Raw genomic sequence first — 17,466 nt, forward strand, 5'->3', positions numbered from 1 at the left:
TGCCTCAGACAGGGTTGCTTCCTTTCTGAGCTAGCAATAGGCTTAACTTCTAATTTTATCTAATACAGAGTGTTGTTTAAAACAGAAAGCTGACCTACTTTTCTTAAATCCTCTGATATGAAACAGGGAAGAAAAAAGTACAGAAAATTTCAAAAATCTTCAAGTGCCATATAGAACATTTTTCACACACGGTCATAAATTCCAGTCACCTGCTGCAGCTGGAAATTGCACTCTTTTATGGGACAAATTGTCTACTTCACCTCAACAGATCTGCTGTTAATATGTCAGGATGATTCTGTGTGTGTTTCTCTGTTTTAGTACTTTTCTGAGTCAAAGATGAGGGAAAAAAAACAGTTTTCCCTGACAAGGAAATGTTGTGTAGTAGGGATAAATCTCCATGTCACCAAAACTGCTGTGCTGCAGGTGTCTAGTATCAGCAAGTTTTAACATTGATATTACCCAAGGCAATTAGCCAATGTTAAAACAAGAATGAATGAGATAGGTTGGTTCCTCCAGGCCTGCCAAACTACCTAGTTTCCCCTCCATCTCTTAAAGCTTCTTTCAGCACCTTCTGTTTTTTGTTTGTTTGTTTTCAGTTGCCCACTGCTGTGGGTCTGCACCTTTTCCTAGGTTTCAGCAGCAACTCAGATATTTGTTTCTTCAGAAGGGTTCTTGTACAAGTGTCAAACTCAATGCAGAATTAAGTTTGCTTTTTGCTTTGTTTTTAATTTGTTGAGGATAATAAAGAAGTTACCTCTATTTTTTGTAGGCTGATTTTGTAAGAGAATACTTATCTCATCCTCATCTTCTAATCAGGCATACAGTACACAAAAAGTAGCAACTGGATTCTGTATTTAAAACTTCAGTATCCTGACGTTTTCTGCACATCTGTATTCAGACTGCATGCAATGAGCTGAGATGTGGTACTCATTCATTTATCTCAGAATGCCCCACAGATATGAATAGATTTATAGCTTACACACTTAAGTCATATTGGGAGTTGTTATTTATCTGTACTTTACAGATAGAGGAGATGAGATACAGGGAGATAAGTGACTTGCTTAAAGCCTTAGAGAAATGTGTGTCAGAAACAGGAGTGGATTCAATTCTGCTGATACCCAGGCCATTGCCTGTAATCATAAGACCAAACGCTAAATGGTATTTATAATTAAAAAGTGGGAATGATAATGAGATGCTTGTAACCAGATAAAATCAAGCTACAGTAATAGTATATTTTGAGTAAAGCCTAAACATCTGTGCCTTCTTCTAACATGGCACAATCTTTGCAATCATAGAGCATGGTTTCTTACTCTTAAAATGCTATTTCCTTTTTAAGAAGGATTATGATGTGGAGAAGGTGGCTCAGAAGTCTGATGAAAGCCAAGTAGATGGTGGACAAGGAAACCTGCCTGGCACTAGAAAAATCTATGAGTTCTACAATGCACCAATTGTCAAGTTCTGGTTTCACACGGTTGGTCATCACACAAGAACTTGGATTTCCAGAATTCTCCTCTGATTCTTTGAATGCCACTTGATGCAACTTTTTCTCTGTCCAACATGGATTTCCAGTCACTTGGTGGTGGTGGGGAATGGGAAAACATTTTAATGAAAAGTTTTCAGCTGAAATCATGCAGCTGCAGTAGAAAAAAAAAAAAAAAACACAACAATGATCCCCTCCCCCTCTTTTAAAAGATTATTTCCTACAGAGCATTTGTTAAATCAATTTGGATTTATTCTCCCTGCATTTGTTAAATCAATTTGAGTAACTAACCTCTATGTTAGTAGAACTTAAGGTATTTGAGATCAGGCTGCCTGTTGGGTCAACTGTTACTCCTTTAACAGGTTGTAGTCAACCAATTGATATGTCATAAATCCTCCTTCTTAGGTATGTTTATGGAAAGTTTTGTTACCTTTTAAATATGTTATCCATCTGATCTTTTTGTGTTTTGGAAGGCACTGATAAATCAAATGTGATTCACTTAGTTTTGAGAATGGTTACTTGCTCCTGCACAAGGTTAGGACAAAAGTGTAGCATTACCTTTACATTCATGTAACAGTGTGTAGATAGTTAACATTTACATAGTTAGAAAGAAAGATAGGTAATAGTATGGCTCCTGTTGGGCGTTGGGGCCTAGGTGAACATGCACAGCAATGGTTCATTTTCTGCTTCAATCTTTTGAGCACCAAAACACAGTTTTCAGATGATGTTTAAGGGTATTTGCACAAAAATACTTTGGAGAGCTAGGCTTAAAAATCTTAGAGTGGCCCAGTAGTTAGAATATATGTTTATATTCAAAGTATATTTTGTTATATTCAGAGTAATTATTTGATATTATGTTTGCAGGAATTTGTTGGAGTTTTTCATGCATCTGTATTATATACTGTGTATTTTTTAGATGGCGTACATGGCGTTTCTCATGCTCTTCACTTATACTGTGTTGGTGAAGATGGAACCAAGACCAAGTGTGCAAGAGTGGCTTGTTATTATTTATATTTTCAGCACTGCCATTGAAAAAGTTAGGGAGGTAAGCTTTTTCCATTCACACTTCTCATCTATAAAGGATGTATTATTAACCAGAAAATAAAATAAACTGGAGAATGCCAAACTGTGAATTTTCCATTGGAGAGAATTTAACAGAGGAAAGAATTACATAGGGCAGTTATTTATGTGATTTTTTTTTTTTTTATATAAAGACTAGTACTTGGACATTAAAAATACATCTTGAAGTTTGTCCTTAAAACTCCATTTCTATGTAAGCCAGTGGTAACATACAGTTTGTTTGAAAGTGATTGTGCTGAATTGGGTTTTGGAGCCCTATTGTAGGCACCCATTTCTTACTTTCTTGGACCAGACCATTAGATTTCCTATAATGAATATAGAATGTGTCTTTAGGTACTACTTTGAGTGCGGGCATTGTTATCAGGTATTTTATGTAGAATAATCTAAGATTTTCCATCAAGTCTAACTGACCATCTAGAAACAAACTGAAAAAAAAAAGCCAGCAAATTTTAACGCTGGATTGTTTGGGCATGAAAAAATGATACTCTAATGAAAATTAATTGCAATTAATTGCAGTCAATTATTTCTGAGTTTCTGAACACACCTTGCACTTCAGACCTGAAGCTTGAGACAAATGCAGCTATATATTTCACAAATTATTTTATCTGATCAGACATACCTTCAACATGGAATTGGTGCAGCAGTAATCAACAGCGGTGTGAGGTGTCCTTTATATGGCTTTTGGAATGCTGTACTTTTAGAAGAATAAAACAAAGTATTCACAGTTCTGAGTGAAGGATTCTGTTACAACAGATCACTCAGAAGACTACAACATCATTATGAGAGAGGTGAGGGATTTTAAGGTGCAGCAGAAATGCTATGGATATATTGAAGTTTGGGATGAACACAGAAGTTCTGTAGCTGCATGAGGTTAAAAAAAAATAAGGATTATCTAATTGGGAAAAGAAAAAAGGATATGAAATATCAAGGACTGGAGATTGCTGTTCTGCTGTTGCATTGTATTGATGGTGGGACAGTGGAAACATCAGTTCTCCTTTCTAGCATTAACATTCTTTGGAGACTTTGAAATTCATTTCTTCTTGATCTTCTTTGTCCGTGTACTAGTTCTGGGCAGCTGTCAAAGATTTTGTAGGGCAATATATGTTACATGTCCAGCTAATTAACTGCTGAGGGTCTTGTTATATATAATTGCAAACGTCCATTTCTCTAGATTGTATCAAGTAATGGTTAAAGCCTTAGGCGCTGATCCTACAACTAGTTCCTCATATGAGTTAGTCAAGCTGAATTGAGTAGGATCACTTGTTTACATGAATGTGTTCATATGCGTAAATTCTTGCAGGATCAGGGCATAACATTTAAAAATCTCTCCTTTGCTTGGTTCTTATCAGTGTGATCTTACATAGCACTGCATAATTGGCCTCACTCATGCCACATGCAGAGGTTTTATTTACAGCCTCCCAAAGATTCCACTTCACACATTTGCTCAGTGAAGCTTAAAATCCCTTTGGGGCACCTCACAGTTCAAGGAGTGAACGTTTCATTCTTTACCTTCCTAGTTGCCAGCACTCCTTTTTTTAGCATGCCCTTGGTGCAATACAAGGATCTTACTTTATATTTTCAGCCTGCAATAACAGGCAATAGTTGTTTCCCCATCAGCAAGGTTAGGTTGATGTTTTCCATGATTTAGGGGCTTTTGAAGGGGCTACTGCAAGTCATGACCATTCCTCTAGAAAATATTAATTAATTTATAATGATAGCTGTTCTGTACTGCCTGTTCTTTTCTGCTGAAGAACACTCTTCAGTGAACAGGTTCAGGCTTGGGATTTGTTTTTCTTTAGGAAGAGTAATTCTGTTTGGTGTGGCATGCTTGAGAAATAAAACATTATAGATTAAGCCTAAACCTCAATAAAGAATGAATTGCAGTATATATAGTATGTGGGCCTGAAAAAAAAAAAAAGGAAATAAGAAACAAACTTTTTCAAATATCATAAAACTGTTCAGACAGAAAAGGTCAAAGAATGTATCTTTGATTTTAATGGAGATGCTGTGTATATTTTTTGTTTTGGTTTTGTTTTGTTTGATTTTTTCCACATTCTATTCAGGTATTTATCTCAGAAGCTGGAAAATTCTGCCAAAAAGTGAAGGTGTGGATTTATGAATACTGGAATTTTACTGATTCTATAGCCATCATCCTGTTTATGATTGGTTTTGGCTTGCGCTGGTTTGAACCCCCTGTTCAAACTGCAGGACGGCTCCTTTATTGCTTGGATATAATATTTTGGTATGCCCGTCTCCTTGATCTCTTTGCTGTGAACCAGCATGCTGGCCCATATCTGACAATGATTGGGAAAATGGTAAGCATTACACTGTGGAGCAATTTTCTTGTAGTCATGACATCTACCAAGGAGCTTGTAAAGGTCAGAAGTGACATAAAAGGATGGTGATCAAAGTAGATGTTACCTAATAACTCATAGTGAATGTGTTACCTGAAAATACCATGATTTTTTCTGTTTGTGAGTTGACGATAACCAGATTTCAGTTCTATTTTATTCATTATTTAAGTTTATTCACAAAAGCCATTTTCACTTTGTTCCTTAGAGAAGGGTTGTATTTGTGTAGAGTTTCTGATCCAGCTTGATAATAGTAAGAAGAAAAATCACCGTTTCTTGCAGACGGGCTCACTACTATAGATAATTCCCCTAGCTCTTGGAAACTGTCTCATTATTATTTTACATTTTGATTCAAATAATTATATCCCATTTTTAGCAGGCAAAATTTCTCTGAGATCAAAGTTAATTTTTTTTCTCTTTTGGTATCAGAACTGCTGCTGAACTGCTGCTGAGTCTTGAGGGACATATGCAGATTCCCACTGTAATTTCCCTCAGTTATTGGAACTATCTTATTAATACTTTTATATTCTGTCTTGCATAGTAATTCTGATTCAGTGTTAGAATGAAAAAATCATTTGAACTGCTATTCTGTACTCTTAGTTTAGACGAAGATGCCGCTGATGAAAAGCACCATCACAAGGTCTCTGTGTTTTTTAAATATTGGATAAGATCTTTAGAGAGATTTGAGAGGCAAGACTTCTGGCCTTTTTGTTCCAGAATTGATTTTAACCTCTAGAAAATGTTTTAATTTCCTCCAGCATATTAGATTGTTAGCCTGTTTTTGTATTGCTATTTGCAAAAGTAGTGGCTGATTTTCTTCCCTAAAATGTAAGTCTCCTTTGCATATAATTAACACAGTTAATTCTTCCATGTCCAGACAGCAAACATGTTCTATATTGTGGTCATGATGGCCATTGTCCTGTTGAGTTTTGGAGTGTCACGAAAGGCAATACTTTCACCAGAAGAGCCTCCTTCTTGGACTCTCGCCCGAGATATTGTGTTTCAACCCTACTGGATGATGTTTGGTGAGGTCTATGCTGGAGAAATAGATGGTAGGTGATTTTCACAGTGCAGCTCAACAGCTTACATTTAATATGTGCTTAAACAAGTTCACTTTTGACTGTTAGAATTTTGGCCACATATTAAGTCTACCCTTACTCAAACAATTTTTATTCCAGTGTATATATAGCCTTAATTTGTAATACTGCACAAATAAAGGTGAGAATATTAGTTTCTGTGTGTAAAATGAAGATTAAACTTTAAAACTTTCAAATTTAACTTCTGAAATGAAGTATATTACAAAGCTCAGAACAAAGCACATAGGGACTAATAATAAGGTAATTCTTGGTCAGACCCTGTCAGTGAAATGAATTTGCAACTGGGACAGTCCTAAGCTGCTGATCTCTTGGAGAAAAGACTGCAAAGTTTATTAGGAAGACAGAATAAAGGGAAAAGCAAAAAGGAAAGAAAAAAAACGATTTTTCACCATAGTAAGAATTACTTGACATCCTTCTTAAACAAATAAACCAGCTGAACATGAAAATAAATAGCTTAAAACAATAGGAAAAATGTTATTTCTTGCTTATGGCTTTGGCTTTGTCTCAGTGAGAGAGAAGATCCAGGCACTCCAGAGGTTATTTCATTATATAGATGGAAGGCACTCTTATGCTATTAAGCAATGGGTGCAAGTAAAATAGTCTTGAAAACAGAAAAGAAGGTTTGCAAATACATACAGATACTTAAGACATATAGTTCAGTTTAGACCTGATTCACTTAAATAATTAAGGATGCCACATCAATTATTATTGATGAAACAGTCACATGACAGATACATATCTTGGCTATATAAGTCAAAATACTTCTAATAAAAGTATGGCATTAAGTTTCACAGTTTAATTCATTTAATCACCTAGTAATGCTAAACCTTTAGAAACTTGAAACTTCTCATATAAGACGGATTTCTCTAATGAATCTTTATGCCATGGAATATCTTCTGAATTTAGGACTGCTGTGTTACAAACGTGTTTTAAAATTTCCTCAAAGGTGCAAAATTTGATTAAAAAACACAAACATTAAAAAGTGGTTGTTTTCTCAGTTTAAAAATATTCAAAGGGATCCCTTAGTTTCTGTGTACTATCAAAAGTATCCATATGTACATTTGCATGTTAATTAATATGATCTTACTGAAGCTATAAAGGATTAATACTTCAGTTCTGATAAAGCAGCCTTGTAGCTATGTTTGTTTCACCACGGGGTCAGTGAAAGCTTTGCCACTTGCTTTAAAGATCAAAGATTTGTATTGCAGTTTACTTGAGTGTGTGCCATCCCCCAAATATATTGCAGTCGCGTTATTTTCCACTTAACAAAAAGTCATAGTGACTGTCATAAGATATGTATAGAGTGGTGTCTAGAGCTTCTGAATTGAAATGGAAACAATGAGGCAGTAGGGTCATGACGAGTTATCTTTCTTACACAGAGGTAGACTTTTAACAACATATCTCTGTGGAAGAAACTGGGACTATTCTGTTTCTTGCTCAGGCAAATGAGGAGCATATAGAATCATAGAATCATTAAGGTTGGAAAAGACCTCCAAGGTCTTGGATCTCCTCCAAGGTCCTACCACCAATGTCACCCACTAAACCATGTCCCTAAGCACCAGGTCCAACCTTTCTTAAACACCCCCAGGGAAGGTGACTCCACCACTTCCCTGGGCAACCTGTTCCACATGCCCTTGCTGTGCTCTGTTATATTCCCTTGCTAACGGTGCTCTGTATGTCTTTCCCTTTTAGTTTGCGAAACCAATCAAGACTGTCCTCCTGGGTCCTTCCTCACACCATTCCTCCAAGCTGTCTACCTCTTTGTGCAATACATCATCATGGTCAACTTACTTATTGCTTTCTTTAAGTAGGTACCGTGCCATATTGCTGCAAAAGCAAAGACAACTGATAGATGTTCTGCCAACACTTCTGTGTTGACTGTTTTGCAGTTTGAACAGAACCTGGCTCTGTGGCAGTAGACGACTCCACTTGGCAAACAAACAACATTAATTCAGCTCTGACATAATTTGTACTTTGTTCCTAAAAATTGTATTTGTTGTGCTGACAGCCTATATAATACTCATCACAGGGTAGCACAAGTTTTAAATTGGCAGATAAGTGGAGAATTTAAGGGAAGGAGGGTAATGCCATTGTAGGAGCATACTCTTTAAGTAACTGTTTAAGAGTTCCTATTGTTTGGTGCAATTTGATATGTTCTGGAACTGAAATCTAACTGTTGTGTATTGAACTATCTGCTTTTTAATGTCTGCTGCCAGAGTAGGAAGCTTTCATCAATGTTGTTATAGTAATTTTAACCTTTTGGTTAAAAAGGGAAGGCCTTGAAGTAAATCAATTTCTGTGTAAATATTAATAAAGAAGAGTGTAACCCACATAGTTAATTTTTTTTTTCTTAGAGTTGTAGTATTTCTGGGGAAGAAAAAGTCAGCTGTAGGTTAAAAAAATTTCAAATCAAGAAATGTAGTGATTAATATTCAAGAAAACTGAATGATCAAAACTCATTCTATTCCCACTTCCAATTAGAAATCCCTTTCCTGAAATTGTGGCAAGGCATTAATTTTTTTTTTAATGCACAGCTGTGAAATTGTAATTTGAATTATTTCTAGATTTAAACCTTCAGCATTGATGATATGTTAAACCTTCTGCTTAGTGATTTGATTGTTCCAGAAGTGGGACCAAAAAAGGGTATAAGCAATATTTTTAATTATGCTCCCAGAAGCAATGCTGATTTTTTTTGATTATATGTTGGGTGTGTAGTATGACAATGCAACTGAAATTAAAGTGCCAGAAACCACAAAGTTGCTTTCCTGTATTTGGGTCTATGACAGTACAGGAAATACTCTATGCAACACCAGCATCACGTTTAGTAATATCAGTGCTCCAAAGAGTACCCCACAGAAGAATTGCTCATGTAGCTGCCTTTTGCATCATGTATTTTGTTGTAGGGGGAGAGCACTGAAAGGCAGCAGAAGGATTGTTAACACTCTTCCCTTAGCCTGACTCACACGTTTAATCCAGTCCAAAGAGGCAGACAATGTTGAATTCCCAGATAGGCTATGTATTAAAGTTTAAATAATCTGGTTGAGATTTCAAAGCCACTTTAGGGATATTTTTTGCCCAGTTCCCATTAAAGTGAATGGGAATTGGATATCCCAATCTGTTAGGCAGCTTTGAAGATCTCATTCTCTGTGCACTAGCTGCGGGCACATGCTGCTGCTTTGTTAAATGAAAGTTGCTAAGCTGATTTACTTCACTGGAGGGATGAGACTTTTCTTCAGTGTCAAATTAGATCTGTAGACAAGCATCTTTTGCTGTATTGAGAAGATTCCTCACAGGAGTGTTTTACCTTCCTTTCCCGTTTCTCTCTCTTCTCAGTAATGTTTACTATGATTTGAAATCCATATCAAACAAGCTCTGGAAGTATAACCGGTACCGCTACATTATGACCTATCATGACAAGCCATGGCTGCCTCCACCTTTTATTCTCCTGAGCCATATTGGACTTCTGATAAATCGCATCTTCCACCACCGGCCCACAAATGAGTCTGATCAAGAGGAAGGCGACGTTGGACTGAGTAAGCAGAGCTAAACTGGGGACCAACAGAAATAGATTATGAGGAATGTTCTGCCAGCCTCCCATCACTTTGTAGCTCAGTTTCTCCAAAAAAAGAGATTTTCTGGCCTGGAGGCTGTTTTTATTTGCAAACCAGAATTTAATGTGCCTGTCTGAGAAGTCTTGTAGAAAAAAAAGTGACTAGGGGAATGTTTTGCTTTTCATTTAGCTTTTGTTTTGCTACATATTGTGCATCAATCAAAATGTAATATAGATAGTAGTAACAGTTAAGAACTTAGGCAGGCTCCGGCTCTGAGGTTTTTACTTACATCATACTCAGTCACAGCTATTTTCAATGTAGCTAGCCTATGACGTGCAAGAAGGTGTTGCAAACCTATCCTGCTGGAGTGACATAGATATGTCACAACTTGGAGCTGAAATAAAGTGGTATTAACTTTTCTGTATGGTAGAAAAACCTTATTTTGACGGAAAATAAACAACACTGAAGGCATACATTTTTGTACATTTATCCCAAAAAGACCATCAATTTCTTTTTAATAGCCCAGAGTTACAAATACTTTTGATGAGTCTGTGTTTATTCTTCTGGTACTATTCAATGACTTCTTCCCCCTGTATCCTCCATATACCATTAAGTTTTCATAATTTTTTTTTCTGGAGCTTAGGTAGTTGGGATCTGTGGCTCCTAAGATAAACGGCAGTTTAAGTAAAGAGGCACTGAATCAGTCTCCTGCTTTCAGTTTCCTTTGTAATGAGTGTCAGGTGTATTAAGTAAGCTAGTTCAGGGTATTTTGAGATGAGGTGTTAGCAGCCCATTAAAGATGCTTCAGCAAATGACTCTTATGTCCCTGACTTGTTATATAATGCAGTGCATGAGTGCAGAGTCCCTTCTTGACTTCTGCAGCATTGTCTGGGGAAGTGAAACCTGCCATTTGAGAACCCATTTTTGCATCAAGTAACAAGACCTGTTTGTAGATGTAAAGGAGCTGTGAGGGGAAAATCCTCCTAGACTATATGAATCTCTGGGAGAACAAGAAAACTCCAGCTTGCTAGGTTTTTGGTCATGAACAAAATAACCACTTTATGTTAGGCTTCAGATTGGTTGTTAGTCAATGTGTCAACATTACTTTATAGCAGTGGATACCAACATGAATGCCCAGAGCAAGTCCCTGTACAGTAGTACTTCACAGTACTATTTCTGCCTCCCGTGTTGGGGAACAGGTGTCTGTGGAAGCTGAGGAAGTAGCTGCAGAACCTGAGGACAGAGGAAATCTGGTGTTGGAAGATATATGGAGAGAGCACAGGAGCTTCAACTTCCTCACTGCACACTAGTTCCTTTGTGCATTGGCTCATCACTGCCCCTTAATCCCACCTCCTTCATCCTTCCTGACCTGGACTCCTCTGTCCTGAGGTCATTCCTAACACCTCCTCATGGCAATGCCAGCTCTGTGTCCCACTGCCTCCAGCTCATGCTGCTCTGTCAGGAACAGCCATAGCCAATGAGAGGAGGGGACTACAGGGTGTCAGGATGGGGAATGAATACTCAACAGTGCGTCTTGATGGATGGTGGGGCAATGCAGGGGAATGAGGTTGTGGAGAGGCTGGGGGCTTTAATCTTATCTAAAATGGGGAACATTACTGTATAGTATTACACGGCCTTATCCTTTTTGAAGCAGTGTACATTCTTGATACCTAATAACTGAACTGAGCAGACCCTTCTTGGGTTATGGTTCATTTAGGATTTTCTCTGCTGAACACGAATCCCTGAAGGTATCTGCCATGCTCACAAGTGGTTACAGAGTTCAAAAGTGCGCTCAACTAATCAATGCTGAGCAGCTTTACTGCTGTTCCTAGGCTCAGCTCCTCCTTCATGGCTGGATATATCAGTGTGCTTTTGAAGTACCACTGCTCTTTTTATATGCTTTTGAAGTACCACTGCTCTTTTTATATGCATGCAGAGTATAAGCGACTGACACAGAGGGTTTCTTGCAAGGTATGTTAGATACCAGGAAAGCTGTAAGACTGCTTAGCACATCCAAAAGTCCTTGGATAGAAGAAGGCTCATACCTTGCCTGCATTTTTCTCAGTGATTTCATTTTTTTTTTTCCATTTAAATACCTTTGTGTTCCTTTTCAATATGCCTATGCATTGCTTCACAAGTTTCTTAAAGAAATTTTTGTGTGATTAAACAATTGCTTTTAGCAATGAGGATCCAGTGCCACCCTGTGGAAAATCAATGAAAATGCCAAGGCAGAGAGTGAAATCTGAAATGAGCTCACAAGCAGGGCAGAAAGGATTTGACATGTTTGGTCTTTGTACATAAGCCCAAATTTCACGGAGTTAGGTCTGTTTCATTCTTGTCAAGGGAGGAAAAGAAAACCTGTTCTGTCATTTTTCTTTTTTCATGGACACATACTCAATTGTATTTGTCTTCACACTTCATACCAACTCCTATTTCTTTGTTCAGAGCTGTACTTAAGTGATGAGGAGTTGAAGAAACTACATGACTTTGAGGAACAGTGTGTGGAAAAATATTTTCATGAGAAGAATGAAAGCTTGAGTTCCAGTGACAGTGAAAGGATCCGTGTGACAACAGAAAGGTGTGTTTTGCTGCAAATTTGTGCTCTTTGTATACATTTGTTACAGTAAAAAAAAAAAAAAGAAAAAAAAAAAAGACTTTTAATGCTTTTTGACAAGTTATGGCCATTGTGAATTTGAGAGGCAGTAGCATATGTAGACCATACTAATTTCATGGAAAAGTAACATGTCTTTTTGACCTGAATGGTAGGCCTGTCTGGGAAGCCTTGCTGGCAGAATTGCATCCTTGGACACGTGCAGTGTGGTTAATGGGGTTGTTAGTGGTTTCACACTGATGGCTGCTTAAACTCCACCACACAGCTTTCTCACTTCTGCTCTTTAAATGAACAGGGGGAGAAAATAGAGTGAAAAGGGGCTCAAAGGTTGAGATAAGGACAGGGAGATCTCTTACCCATTACTGGCATGGGCTAAACAGTCTCAGCATAGGAAAATTAATATAATTTTTTGCCTATCACTAGCAGAATAGCATAGTGAGAAACTAAAAGTAAACTAAAAACACCTCCCCCCCAACCACTCTCTTCTACCTCCTTCCCCCGAACAGCGCAGGGGAACGGGGGCTGCGGTCAGTCCCTAACACTTCAACTGCGCCGCTGTCTCACGGTCCCTCTCTGTCCCTGCTCCCCATGGGGTCCCTCCCACGGGATGCCGTCCTTCCTGAACTGAGCCTGTGGGGGCTGCCCACAGGCAGCAGCTCTTCAAGAACTGCTCCCACATGGCTCCGTACCAGGGGGTCCATCCCTCCCCCAGGAGCAAACTGCTCCAGCACGGGTCCCCCACCGGTGGGCGGCAGCTCCCCCCAGACCCCTGCTCCTGCGTGGGCTCCTCTCCACGGGCTGCAGCTCCGGCCCGGGGCCTGCTCCTGCGGGGGCTCTCCATGGGCCGCAGCCTCCTCCAGGCCACATCCACCTGCTCCACAAGGGGCTCCTCCACCCATGGGCTGCAGCGTGGAGATCTGCTCCGTGTGGGACCCGTGGGCTGCAGGGGTACAGCCTGCTCCACCAGGGCCTCTCCACAGGCCACAGGGGAACTGCTGCTGCGTGCCTGGAGCACCTCCTGCCCTCCTGCTGCACTGACCTTGGGGTCTGCAGGGCTGCTTCTCACTCCTCTCTCTTCCAGCTGCTGTTGTACAGCAAGCTTTTTTATTTTTATTTTTATTGATTTTTATTTTTTCCCCTTCCTTAAATCTGCTCTCCCATAGGCCCAACCAATGTTGCTCACTGGCAACTGCTCACTGCGTGCAGAATGGTGTTCTACATTTTCCCTTTTGCAGAGAAAGTATCACCAAGAGGACATGCCAGAATATGGCATACAATACGTAGTTTTATTTAGAGGCTTAGCTGTGTAAGAAAATAATTGTATAACCAGTGTAGCATTATCTGCACTGTACCATCTTGGTTTGCAAAATATCAATATGTAACTATTAACAGGATTTCAAAGCCCCCAGTATTGGCCTAATTTAGCTTTCTATTGAAATCAATGGCAAAGCTGTCATTACTTTTAAAAGGAAGAATTAAACAAACTGGGCACTATAAAAAGTCTTACTGAATGCCAATACAGATCTGATCTAAAATTTGTTTTGCCTAGATATAGATAGGCCCTTGATGTTTGTATTTTCATGGTCTTATTTTCTACATACCAAGACAAAACATATAAGCAAAATGAATGTCCCTTGTAGAAGAAATAAAATAAATAGTTTTGTTCAAAAGCTGTAGAATCAATTACAGCAAGAAGATTTTATTTACTGGATAACTATAGACCTAGAAAGGGATTTTTTTTCCGGAGTGCCAAGTTAAAATGTACTCCTAGCATTGCATAACATTAACACAAGAAATTCATTTAGGTGAATAAAACATTTTGGAACACTGGTATTTGATTTTATTCAGCTGTTGGTTGAATGCTGCATCTTTAAGTTATTCAGTAACAAAGGAAGAGAGCTTCTTTTGCATATTGCCTGCAGCTGGTTCATCATTGTCTTAATGATAGAGCACCAGAGAGAGTATCTTTAGCAAACGTGAAGATAATGAATTGGTTAAAAAGATATCGTTCCAGTCCAAGAAGTTCTTGCACTGTTCACTGGGGATTTGAAGGCCATAAAAAAAGGCTTTGATTTTGGCAGCTGATTTTTTTTTTTTTTTGGTGGCTGAAGATAACTGGTAGCATCAAACATAAAAAATCTGTTCCAAGAGGCCATACGGGTTGTTGGGAAAACCATTTTCAAGCAGCATTTGAGAAATGGAATAGTATCTGTAGGGTGAAGCCTCATCCTTCTCATGTTTGCACAAGAAGTGTAGAAATGAAAGATGACTGGCTGACAAGAAGTATACTTTACAGCTTTTTACTTTTTTTTTTTTCTTTCTTCTTTTTACAGCATTTACACTTACAGCAGTACACAATGTAGCATTTCCAAAGCTGTGTCTTCTTGTCTGTGGCTTAGTAGTTCTATGGCATGGAATGCAGATTAGCAGAAATATGTTTTTTAAGATAGATTCTCTCTGAGCAAAAGGTCTATTTCTTTAAAAGTCAGTGCCTTTTGGCCCAGTATACTGAATGACGTGTTTTAAGTCTGGATGGGTTTTATCAAATATACATGTTCATGAGAATGGAATTCACATGAAAAAAATAGAAAGGATTGTTTTAAATACTGGCTTTTTAAAATGTGTTAATCATCTGGCACACAGAAGCAAAGATCTGTGTTTTGATGTTTTAATTATCTGTTCTTATTCTGTCTAGAGTGGAGGAGATGTTTCTGCAGCTAAAAGAAGTGCACGAGAAGGTATTTTATATCAAGGAGTCTTTAATCTCCCTCGACAGTCAGCTAGGACATTTGCAAGACCTGTCTGCCTTGACAGTGGACATCCTAAAAGTGCTTTCGGCTGTAGACACCTTGCAGGTGGAAGAAGCCTTACTGGCTGACACAAAATGTCGATCCTGTAGGAAGCTGCCCCATAGCTGGAGCAACGTGCTCTATTCCAAGACCCTGAGCAGTCTCGAGTGTTTGTATGACAAGAAGTACCACTACTACAGCATGCCACCCTCTCTGTTACGGAGCTTGGTAAGGAGTCAGTGGTCATCAGAATGCAAAGACCACAAACTGAGGACTGAGAGTAACAAGGTGGTAGAAGACAGCTCTCGGAAGATAGAAATAGAAAGTGACACACTCACTTCAGGCATATCTTCTGAGACTAAGTCAACCCCTAGATATGGACAATTTTTGCTGGTACCTCCTGATCACCAAGGAGGGCCCTTTTCAGAGGATGTCACCTTAAATTTGTCCTTTTCAAGCACTCCTACCAAGTACAGGGAAGATGTATTCAGTGATGAACTTCAAAGGAGCATTGCAGTGCAGCAAAACATGCAAAGTGTCAGCCTCATTGATAAAGAGCCAGAAGATTATCAGTGGAGCCAGAGGGACTTTGTTATTCACTTGCCATCAAAAAAGACTAATGCTGTAGAGGCTGATCATCCTCTCAGTCTCCAGCCATCACTGGATGACAGAGAGAATGCAACACCCTGCTGTGATGACAGGGAAGAAACTGAAGGTGGTTATGTGAACTGGGGATTCTCTGAAGGTGATGAAAAAGGGGTTTTGAGCTCAAGAAAGAGACAGAAGAAGGCACTGTGCATACATTCCTCCTATAACTGTGACTGCAATTGCACAGGTAGCCCTCCCAGGCATGTCCAGATAAAAGAATCAAAGTCCTTCTCTTACAACTCCAGCAGCTCACAGCACAGCATCATCTCTGAGAACAAACTGAAACACAACACCTCCTTTTGGATCAGCCCCCTCTGGAGGGACTGGGGTGTCTGCAGGAGCAACAGTTTACCATCCTCTCAAAAAGAGAAAAGAGGGAAAACCTGCAAGGCCATAGGTGATAATAAAAAAATGCTGTACCTTTACAGTATCTTTTCTTGGGAAACACAAGACATTATTAAAAGATGGTTTTTTTTGGCATTCAGGAGGTATTAGCTGTAGCTGAGGGTAGTAAGGAAAGAGTCCAGAGCTACTCTTTCACTTTTTTTGTGTGCTGGGAATGATTGCTGTGGGGAATTTGTAAGTGTGCCTGATACAAGCTGTATGACACCACTGTGTCAGCCACAGTGGCAGTCCATCCCTTATTCTCCCCACCTAAATGGCCCTCTACAGTTGTGGCTACAATGCTGCTGTGACAGAGGAATGATATTGGCTCTTGGGGAGTCTTTTACCCTGGGGAAGCAATCCAAGAATTACAAGAACCAAATGAATTTGCAGAATACCTAAGAGATACATTGTCAGAAGGTTGAATGGATAATGAATGACATTTTTATAGAAGGCTTACAAACCTTCCTGTCCACCACCAAATTTGCTTACCAGCAGCTAAAATATGGCAGATTCCAGTTCTAAGTATAAATAGTATGAGATGATAGATAACATTTGTTGTTTTATATCTTATGATGGTGAACATCTTTGCACTGAACTGCATGAACTGTCTGAATATTAGCTTTGGGTGTCACAAGTCTTTCTCAGCTTGCTTTGGAGATCTGCCAACTCTGCCTTATCAGATCTTCTCTTAGTAAACAAAAGCTCTGTAGCTTAATGGTGTTTTTTGATTCTTTCCCACAGAGTCTTTACCATCTAGTGAGCTACACTACAGTGAGGCAACAAAAGCAAAACAACAAAACAGAGACAGAAAGTCTGGGAGAGAAAAGAAGAATCAAAAACCCCTTCAGGTGCCGGTATGTGTAGATGGAAGGGAATCACATATCCCATAGCTGTCTTTTTCATTCACTAAGAGCAGTTCTGCAGTGTAGAGCAAAATTCAAGTTTAGTTGCACGTTTGCATTTAAAAGGCTGCACACAAATTGAGAAACCTTTTTTTTTTTTTTTTTTTGTCTGGCTTTGATTTAATCTCCCTTTTGTTTGAATGTGTGGCATTTCAGTTTTGAACACGATGAAGCCTATGGACTTTGTTAGATAGTAGACCAAGACTATTATTGATTTTACATAGAAAGGAATCAGTCCTTGCACTTCAGCTGAGAGAATCAATTGTGGAGGCTTCATATGCTGTAGGATAGATTGAAGAAGTGATGAGCTGCATCCAGACTGTGTGCTACTGTAAAGAGGAAAGCCAGGCTTTGTAAGGTTCTCACTCACCTACAGGAGCCCTGCAGTCTTTTCTCTGAATCCATCAACCAGTAATCACATTGTAGATAGCATGTTGATTGTGTCATAGAAATAAGGAAACTCTCCTTACTGTATCTATACATACATATATAAAAATTCGCTTCTGAAGAGATTTCCAGCGTCTTTGTCAGGTGGAAAGAATTATTCCTGTTTAATGAGATGAAAGGTGA

General features: G+C 38.9%; 1 protein-coding gene across 1 annotated transcript in view; it reads left to right on the forward strand.

The window, feature by feature from the left end:
• Positions 1–17,466, forward strand: part of TRPM6 (transient receptor potential cation channel subfamily M member 6) — an 86,796-nt gene that overhangs the window by 41,212 nt on the left and 28,118 nt on the right. Inside the window, exons 18-26 of the mRNA XM_040541169.1 lie at positions 1,337–1,471; positions 2,397–2,525; positions 4,624–4,875; positions 5,789–5,963; positions 7,701–7,815; positions 9,342–9,541; positions 12,005–12,137; positions 14,866–16,004; positions 16,736–16,848. Of these exons, the coding sequence (XP_040397103.1) occupies positions 1,337–1,471; positions 2,397–2,525; positions 4,624–4,875; positions 5,789–5,963; positions 7,701–7,815; positions 9,342–9,541; positions 12,005–12,137; positions 14,866–16,004; positions 16,736–16,848 (2,391 nt within the window). The remainder of the gene's footprint in view (positions 1–1,336; positions 1,472–2,396; positions 2,526–4,623; positions 4,876–5,788; positions 5,964–7,700; positions 7,816–9,341; positions 9,542–12,004; positions 12,138–14,865; positions 16,005–16,735; positions 16,849–17,466) is intronic.

Source organism: Cygnus olor, chromosome Z, assembly GCF_009769625.2.
Source record: "Cygnus olor isolate bCygOlo1 chromosome Z, bCygOlo1.pri.v2, whole genome shotgun sequence".
Classification (NCBI taxonomy): Eukaryota; Metazoa; Chordata; class Aves; order Anseriformes; family Anatidae; genus Cygnus; species Cygnus olor.